General features: G+C 42.9%; 1 protein-coding gene across 1 annotated transcript; it reads right to left on the bottom strand.

The window, feature by feature from the left end:
* Positions 1-4,070: 4,070 nt before the first annotated feature.
* On the bottom strand, positions 4,071-9,844 carry LOC119286731 (nuclear poly(A) polymerase 1-like). The gene is made up of 12 exons (XM_037566174.1): positions 8,961-9,844; positions 8,775-8,852; positions 8,579-8,686; positions 8,247-8,309; positions 8,012-8,173; positions 7,654-7,767; positions 7,513-7,575; positions 6,633-6,962; positions 5,991-6,155; positions 5,018-5,905; positions 4,780-4,853; positions 4,071-4,411 (listed from the first exon to the last, which is right to left on the bottom strand). Exons 1-12 carry the CDS (start codon positions 9,057-9,059, stop codon positions 4,369-4,371), a joined length of 2,187 nt encoding a protein of 728 aa, XP_037422071.1. The 5' UTR covers positions 9,060-9,844; the 3' UTR covers positions 4,071-4,368.
* Positions 9,845-9,850: the final 6 nt, after the last annotated feature.

Raw genomic sequence — 9,850 nt, 5'->3', positions numbered from 1 at the left:
GCGCTTCTTTTTTTGTCGCGCTGCTGCTAAGATTCTGTGTATAAGGTTTTCCCTAGTAGTGTCCCCTTCTTCCCTTTGCCCTTCTTCTTGAAACTAGTGGTCTTGTTGACCATCAACACTTGATGCTCCTTCTTGATTTCTACCTCCGCGGCTTTTAGCATTGCGATGAGCTCGGGAATTGTCTTATCCATACCTTGCACATTATAGTTCATCACGAAGCTTTTGTAACTTGGTGGTAGTGATTGAAGAACTCTGTCAATGACACTATCATCAGGAAGATTAACTCCCAGTTGAGTCAAGTGGTTGTGGTACCCAAACATTCTGAGTATATGCTCACTGACAGAACAATTCTCCTCCATCTTGCAGCTATAGAACTTATTGGAGACTTTATATCTCTCAATCTGGGCATTTGCTTGAAATATTAACTTCAACTCCTGAAACATCTCATATGCTCCATGACATTCAAAACATCGTTGAAGTCCCGATTCTAAGCCATAAAGCATGGCACACTGAACTATCAAGTAGTCATCAACTTTGCTCTGCCAGACGTTCATAACATCTGGAGATGCTCCTGCAGCGGGCTTTGCACCTAGCGGTGCTTCCAGGACATAATTCTTCTGTGCAGCAGTGAGGATAATCCTCAAGTTACGGACCCAGTCGGTGTAGTTGCTACCATCATCTTTCAACTTAGCTTTCTCTAGGAACGCGTTAAAATGCAAAGGAACAGTAGCACGGGCCATTTATCTACAACAACATAGACATGAAAAATACTATCAGGTACTAAGTTCATGATAAATTAAAGTTCAATTAATCATATTACTTAAGAACTCCCACTTAGATAGACATCCCTCTAGTCATATAAATGATCACGTGATCCATATCAACTAAACCATGTCCGATCATCACATGAGATGGAGAAGTTTTCAATGGTGAACATCACTATGTTGATCATATCTACTATATAATTCATGCTCGACCTTTCGGTCTCAGTGTTCCGAGGCCATATCTGCATATGCTAGGATCATCAAGTTTAACCTGAGTATTCTGCTTGTACAAAACTGGCTTGCACCCGTTGTATGTGAACGTAGAGCTTATCACACCCGATCATCACGTGGTGTCTCGGCACGACAAACTGTAGCAACAGTGCATACTCAGGGAGAACACTTGTACCTTGAAATTGAGTAAGAGATCATCTTATAATGCTACCGTCGTACTAAGCAAAATAAGATGCATAAAGGATAAACATCACATGCAATCAAAATAAGTGATATGATATGGCCATCATCATCTTGTGCCTTTGATCTCCATCTCCAAAGCACCATCATGATCACCATCGTCGCCGGCTTGACTCCTTGATCTCCGTCGTAGCATCATTGTCTTCTCGCCAACTATTGCTTCTACGACTATCGCTACCGCTTAGTGATAAAGTAAAGCAATTACATGGCGATTGCATTTCATACAATAAAGCGACAACCATATGGCTCCTGCCAGTTGCCGATAACTTTTACAAAACATGATCATCTCATACAACAATTTATATCATCACGTCTTGACCATATCACATCACAACATGCCCTACAAAAACAAGTTAGATGTCCTCTAGTTTGTTGTTGCAAGTTCTACGTGGCTGCTACGGGCCTCTAGCAAGAACCGTTCTTACCTACGCATCAAAACCACAATGATTTCGTCAACGCACGGCACCTTTGCGATTAGCACACGTTCAGCTCGGTGACGTCCCTCGTACTCTTGATCCAGCTGAGACCGAGGGAGAGTTCCATCAGCACGACGGCGTGGTGACGGTGATGATGAAGTTACTGATGCAGGGCTTCGCCTAAGCACTACAACGATATGACCGAGTTGTGTAACTATGGAGGGGGGCACCGCACACGGCTAAAAGATCAACTTGTGTGTCTATGGGGTGCCCCTTGGCCACGTATATAAAGGAAGGGAGGGAAGAGGTGGCCGACCCTAAGGGGGCGCGCCAGGTGTGGGGAATCCTACTAGGACTCCCTAGTCCAAGTAGGATTCCCCTCCTCTTTCCTATTCCTAGTAGGAGGAGGGAAGGAGAAGGAGGAGAGAAGGAAAGGGGGGCCACCCCACCCCCCAACCCTAACCCAATTCGGATTGGGCTTGGGGGGCGCGCGCCACTCCTTGGCCGGCCTCCTCTCTTCCACCACTAGGCCCATGAGGCCCAATAACTTCTGGGGGGGGGGGGGTTCCGGTAACCCCCGGTACTCCGAAACTCATCCGAAACGACTCGAACCATTCCGGTGTCCGAATGTAACCTTCCAATATATGAATCTTTATGTCTGGACCATTTCAAGACTCCTCGTCATGTCTGTGATCTCATCCGGGACTCCGAACAATCTTTGGTCATCAAATCACATAACTCATAATACAAATCGTCATCGAACATTAAGCGTGCGGACCCTATGGGTTCGAGAACTATGTAGACATGACCGAGACACATCTCCGGTCAATAACCAATAGCGGAACCTGGGTGCTCATATTGGTTCCTACATATTCTACGAAGATCTTTATCGGTCAAACCGCATAACAACATACGTTGTTCCCTTTGTCATCGGTATGTTACTTGCCAGAGATTCGATCGTTGGTATCATCATACCTAATTCAATCTCGTCACCGGCAAGTCTCTTTACTCGTTCTGTAATGCATCATCCCGCAGCTAACTCATTAGACACATTGCTTGCAAGGCCCATAGTGATGTGCATTATCGAGAGGGCCCAGAGATACCTCTCCGATACACGGAGTGACAAATCCTAATCGTGATCTATGCCAACTCAACAAACACCATCGGAGACATATGTAGAGCATCTTTATAATCACCCAGTTACATTGTGACGTTTGATAGCACACAAGGTGTTCCTCCGGTATTCGGGAGTTGCATAATCTCATAGTCTGAGGAACATGTATAAGTCATGAAGAAAGCAATAGCAGAAAAACTAAACGATCATTATGCTAAGCTAATGGATGGGTCTTGTCCATCAAATGACAACACATTTCTATGGCTAGGAAACTTAACCATCTTTGATTAACGAGCTAGTCAAGTAGAGGCATACTAGGGATACTGTTTGTCTATGTATTCACACATGTACTAAGTTTCCAGTTAATACAATTCTAGCATGAATAATAAACATTTATCATGATATAAGGAAATATAAATAACAACTTTATTATTGCCTCTAGGGCATATTTTCTTCATGGACAGCATCCACATGGGCAGATGGTACCTATGCGGCGGACGAACAAGAGGTGGAACGGTGGCCTAGGCAAAGCGATGTGGCAACCGGGTGGAGCAGCGCAGGTTGCACAGGTCTGACAAAGGCTTGACGGACGACCGGGGTGATATAGTGACGTCGTCGGGTAGGGAGGAAGTGGATGCAGAGCAAGGGGGTGGAGACGCGGGGCACTGGGTATGGTTTTGGGTAGGCCAAGGGTGTCGAAGTCCTACGTGGCGGAGGTTTGGACTCTAGCAAACCCCCCTGGTTTGCGGGAAACAGGCACGCGAAAGCATCGGCGAAACGATGGAGGATGACGTTGGATGATTTGTAGCGTCCGAACAACTCGGTCCAGACGTTTGCAGGTGATTTGAGAGTCCGCTTTGAAGATGTCCTATGATATAAAATTTTGTACCGATGTCTAAGTTCACTTGTTGTGGAGGGATGCCGGCCTCTGAACAGGCACCTCTTATTCCCATCTCTTCCCGATGTATATATACTTGAGAATCAATAGAAACCAGGATTAATCATCCATTCACTTTGATTCAATCTCGTTTTTGCTCTTTCCCTCTTGCGGATTCTAGTTATGCTATCTCAGCTATTCGAAATCTAAAAATCTGTGTTTCAGTTTTGTCTTGATTGTGAGTTTTTCTTGTCATTTTATTACTTTAAAAAAGCAATTGTAAATAGTATCCGTGATAGCTAACATGGCTATAGCTCGGACCTCATCGCTAAGCTACAAAAAAATGCAATTTAAAACCTTGATAACCACACAGCTAACCACCAAAGGCCGCTCAAGTTCCTTCGTTCAATTTATGCACAAGGCCGGCATTTATTGACAAATAATAATTATATATTAGCAGAGCATATGTCTTTTACAGTGAATACACAATCCAAGCAAAGATGAAAAGATTCCAAGATCGCAAACAGCATGTGCCACGGTTAAAAAGGTCGTAAATTACAACATTTTCTCTTGTACTTTTTCCGTGGCAGAAAAGTTGGCTTACAATGGCCTACAGTGGATGTTTACATTTGAACATAATAAAATGAAAAATTGAAAGCTCTCGCTGGAATTGTCCTATCCTCGGTATCTTCACGACGCGTTGGCCTGGTGTTGGATTCCGGAGCTTCATTCAGCTTGTTTTGGTTGCGGCACAGTTGACAATCTAAGCCTTAAACAGATTAAAAAGAAATGTTATTATCAGCATAACATCGCACATCAAACAGGAAAACCAACAAACAAGATGAACTGCCAACATACTGTGAGTATCCATCCGACAAGTGGAGACACGCACATTGGCAGTCTCCCAACATAAAATAGGTTTTTGACCATTATTACTTTGCAAATGAATATGTTAGTAATACATTTAGAATAGTACTTGTCATGACAAACCATACTTCCAATGAAATGTTACTTTTGCTTTGATCAATCTATAATACATCATATATTTGTAAGTCAAAGCTAGAGAAGTTTGACTACAGCTTTCTAGGACGTCATATATTTCCAAATACAGGCAGTTAGTAGGTAGCACAAGAGTACCTGAGGGGCTTTCTTTGAACGGTTGATGTTGATGCACGAGTGGCGGCAACTGGTGGGCCAGCAAGCTCAAGTGGCTTTTTAAAAATAAAAACAGAATCACAATTAATATCAAAATACAAGCAAATAATAGTGGAAGAAGCTAAATCACACCATGCATTTAGAGAACTAAAGCATTAAGAGCTAATGAGTATGCATAAATCTAAATACATATGAAAAAAGTTAAAAGGAAAAAAAATACCTCCAGCTCTTCCTCAGCCTTGCGCTTCAGATGATTATTACCATGAGAACTCAAATTACATGTTTGCCCCACGGTCCTTCCAGAACATCTTTCCAAAGATGATTCATGAACAGAAGGCACATGCTTATTGTCAGGCTTAGCTTGATATGATGCCAGCTCATCAAGCTCATCAACCACAGCCGGAGAGAAATTCACAGGATTATTTGCAGGAATCCCCTCAGCTTCCCTATGTAAACTATTGAAACAAATGTCCAGCCCATTTGTTGGAGCACCATTGCTTGAAGTAGATGGCATACTATTAGGTTGTGTAACTACATCCAACACAGCAATGTTCCCAGGAGCAGATGTACTTCCAAGAAAGTGCCCTGGATGTTCATGCTCAAGGGATTCTGTGTGAAGATTTGAATGCCCATTCAAAATACTTTGGGTTTCTTTACTTGATACACTGGGGACCAACAAAGTACTTTGATAGCCACCAGAATGATCTAGGGCAGATTGAGGATCACTCCAACTTTCAGCGCCCGATGGATTTCCAACTTGACCATCAGCTGTAACAGCATTCCTAGAAACAGTGCGACTGCTCCTGGCTACTGTTCTGGAAGACCGAGGAGGGCGCACCCCACCAGGAAAAACAAACAAAGGGATATCTTTTCTTTTTACATGGGACACTTCAATATCCATTCCTTCTCTCCGATGTGCATAAGCAAGAACTGCGCTCTTAAACTCATTTACGATTCCTCTGATGTCAAATTGCTCAGCTTCTTGAGGTTGGGCGGTTTGTTTTCTCCAAAGACCCATGAAGTAAAAACTATGCAACGGCCTGGATCCATCTGAGAAATCTCTGGGATGCGGATGTGCAAGGAGCATCTCATGAGTATATCGTTCAAACTACATCAGCAGCAAAAATCACATATTAAAACACAGGCGGCACACATTACTAAGAAGAATGAAAGTTTTTTTTTCAGTTATTCACCTTTAATACAAGCGTCCGAAGGCGAGACTCTACCCAACCTTTCCAATTCCTGAGGTCATCTTCATTTCTTGCTGTGATACCAACCTCCAAATAATTTTTATATAATTCAAAAAATGGATATGGCTCAAATAAATCATCCCAGGTTGCTCTATTTTCATCTATTGCCTGCAGTTAATCATCAAGGGGATATCAAGTCTGATGCAAGACATAAATAGGTTCCATACATGTGAACTCAAAATAGAAGTTCTAAACATAAATTCAAAAAAGTTGCTACTGTATAAGTTAACATAAAAAACGCAAGCATTACATGCATACATTACAGTATGTTTTAATCAGATAATTAAAGTAAGATAACTCTACAGTAAAATGAATTTGCATAACTCTAAATACCAATATAACAAATACATATCCTGCATTAATAATTATTATTTAGACAGCAGAAATGGGGCGCTTCCATTAGCATTACAGATGCATTGAGATAAATGTCTTCTGAGGATAAAATCCACACTTTTAAGATCAATATGAATATATTACTACTAGACAGTAGATATCAGTAACATCACACCATTTGAATGCATGTTATGAATTTAATTACTGAATTCCTGTTAAATTATAAACAAATTATTCTGAAATAATAAGCACCTGGCAGATCTCGTATCCTCGTGTGAATTCTTGGACCATCACATACCTAGTACTAGTAGATACGTTATAACTAGAATTCATACAAGGATAGGCGGGTGTAATTATAGGCATCTGATGGCCCCTGTCTCTAAAGTTTCTTCTTGGATCCCAAACAGGGAGGCCAAGAGGACCCTCCTCAATATGGCAAAGTGTAACAGGGTTGGGCCACTTCCACTGGCTGTAGACTCTGAAAAAACGAGATATCAACATGCTGGGTGATGCATTTGGGTACAATTGACATATACGAGCAACAAGAATTGCCCAATTTATGCCACCCAAGAATCCCATAACCTGGACATGCAAGAAAATTTTGAGTATCAATTTCACATTCATAGACCATAATACTGATATAATGATATGCATATGCGCCGTAATGTAAACATGCAATCATGCACTGGACATAGTTAGCAGGGTGCTAAGTGTCTCCAGATGCTGCAATTTGTTTTACTTACCCAACCATATTTTATGTGCAACAGTATTTTAGAAATATCAGTAAACAGCTTAAGAAAATGCTAACTTTTTTGGTTCTCTTGTTTTCTTTACTTGTATTCTGTGTCCCATACTACCACAGTACTACTTGAATAGTTGACCCCTAAACAATATGAATGCTATTTCCATAGATCTATTAAGGCAGATAAATGGCAGACAATCAGACAAACATATTGTTACATTTGGTGTCAACTCTTGATTGAAACCAAATGGAACATAATGTCTTCTTTTAGAATGAAGCGAAATATTCTCTTGTTCTGTTGGCCTCCTTGTGTAAAGTTTCTGGTCTTTCCCTAAAAATGCATGTGCGTTCATACTTTAAAGCATACTCTTGCAGCGAGAAGAAACATACGTTTGAGTACACCCCACGGCGCTTCCCCCAGTATCTCATGAACCTTAAGGTTGTGCGAAAACTCTGGATTTGAGAAAACAAATAGGTTTTAGTCCATAGAATAATATTGACATGTTTACTTGAGAAACAGGCGACACATACCGGAATGTTCGGGACCAATCGTAAGATTTGATCAGTAACTCGACACCCATTTAAACTACGAACAGCCTGTTCATCAACATTGTGCAGTATGGAGTCCTGAGAAAGATCAAGATCCTGAAATGGAATCATGTAACATGATCAGGAATTCATATCAAACATCATCAGACCATGTTATGAAATGATTCACGAGCCAAACAAAACTAGGGAATAAAATGCTAAGCTCCATTTTACGGTCTTCCATTTTTTGAGGATGCAAATGCTTCCATTTCCTACTCATTTACTACAATGAGTACAATATAAATATAGCATACAGTACCGATATATTGTTTAAATAACAAAGCTGTAAAACAAAACTTACATCAGGAATAACCACATGTGCAAGGTTTGCATATAAAAGGTCAATAGACACCCCAGAAAGTTTGAAACCCAAAACAGGCACATGAGCATCTGGTACTGGGTGTAATTCAGAAACTTCTGGCATCTCGGCTAGCATATCGTGAAGACACCTGAAGAAGTAGTCCTGCGAAAAATAAAATGCACATTGGACACAATAAGACTGATACCTTTGGAATTTTAGTAATAGATCCTCTTACATTTCGAGTTGCATGTCTTGGACCCACACATAGCGTGTCAATATCTGCGCCAGGACCGTGCACCTGTGCAATAAGCAACAGAATAAGTAGAATCACAACAGTAAATTTAGGTGACAAAGATAGAAAACCTCATAAAACAGCGACAGTATATATCTCTAGCAGTAAACCTAACTAAAACCACCAGACTCTGCTAGATGTACGCGTAATGACTCTTGCATCATTTGATAGGAAAAACATACAAAATAGGCAAAAAGCAAGAGAACACTGTAACAAGTAACGAGTAAGTATTTCTTTAGAAATAGGACTAGACAAGAAACGGCGCAACGGTGTACCCCAAGGCGGTATGAACCAAATGTGAAGATCTTAGCATTTGCTTCTTGCACAAACTGCTCGCCATAACCGCTCACCCTAGTGGCCTTCTTAATCCAAGTTTTCACAGTCTGCCAGGATAAACAACGAGTCATCTTGAAACCGGTTTACCCAAATTATAATCCAAAATATAAGCACATCGGCAGAGTATGCTCAAACCTGGTCAAGTTTGCCTAAGACCTCTTCTCGCGAGACAGCCTCCTCTTGACTCTCATACAAGCCCGCATCAGCAAGAAACTGATCGACACCAATAACAACATATGAGCAGAACACATTAAACAGGAGAGCAACGGAAAATTCCAAAATGCTATCTGACACCCATATCACACACACACACACACACACCTTTTCGACCTCGGCTGTCTGTACGACATCCTTCTCAGTTGGCCCGCCTAATGAGATTGGCTCGGAGACGCCAAGATAACCAGGATTGCTCTTCGCCATCAAGGCTCCCAAATTATTATTTATTTTATTTTTCAATGAAAGGTCGATTGTACAAGCTTTATATAAAAGCAAAGGGGAATGCTGGGGATACCAGCTTTACAAGGTAGAGTTCAATACAACACCAAAAATATATTACAGCAGTAGAATCAAACTGAGCCTACACGTCGCACTACCCTAGGACAGCAGAAGCAGACCGACTCCTTGTCTTCACCGGCGCCTGGCTGCTGGAGGGCCAGGCTCCACGGTTCAATCCTGGGAAACCCCCCCTGAGCGGCGGATCAAGACGGCGTGCCGGCCGAAACTGGTGGAGGGTCAGTGGAGTTTAACCGACGATGAGGCCGAACAGAGACGGCGACGGCCGCGACGCGTGGAATTGGGGGGTGAGGCGTCGGCGGCGGCGCTGAGCTACGGCGCGGCGGCAGGTCTAGGGCACAGCGGTCAGATTGGATTGGAGGCTGCGCAGGTCAGGAGAAGGGGGAGGCAATAAATATAGGCGGGGCGGCGGAGAGGGACGAAACCGTCGGGGAGATGGATTCCGACTCCGTTTCTAGCATGGAGGGCGCATAATTGATTTCAATCAATCGAAAATACAAAACAAACTGAGGGCGTGTTCGGGAGCGGATTGACTCCGGGGGAGCGCGGCGGCGGCGGCGGTGCTGCGGGTCCGGTACGGCGGCGCAGGCGGAATCCGGGAAGCTGCGGCGCGGAGGAGGATGGTGGACGGGGCGGGCGCCCGAGATGCGGACGATTCTCGCCGGAGATGGCTCGAGGCGACGGGCCTAGGGGGTAGG

This window comes from Triticum dicoccoides, chromosome 4A, assembly GCF_002162155.2.
Source record: "Triticum dicoccoides isolate Atlit2015 ecotype Zavitan chromosome 4A, WEW_v2.0, whole genome shotgun sequence".
NCBI lineage: Eukaryota > Viridiplantae > Streptophyta > Magnoliopsida > Poales > Poaceae > Triticum > Triticum dicoccoides.
Note: the sequence above shows the minus strand (reverse complement) of the source record. Positions and strands in the feature narration are given on the sequence as shown.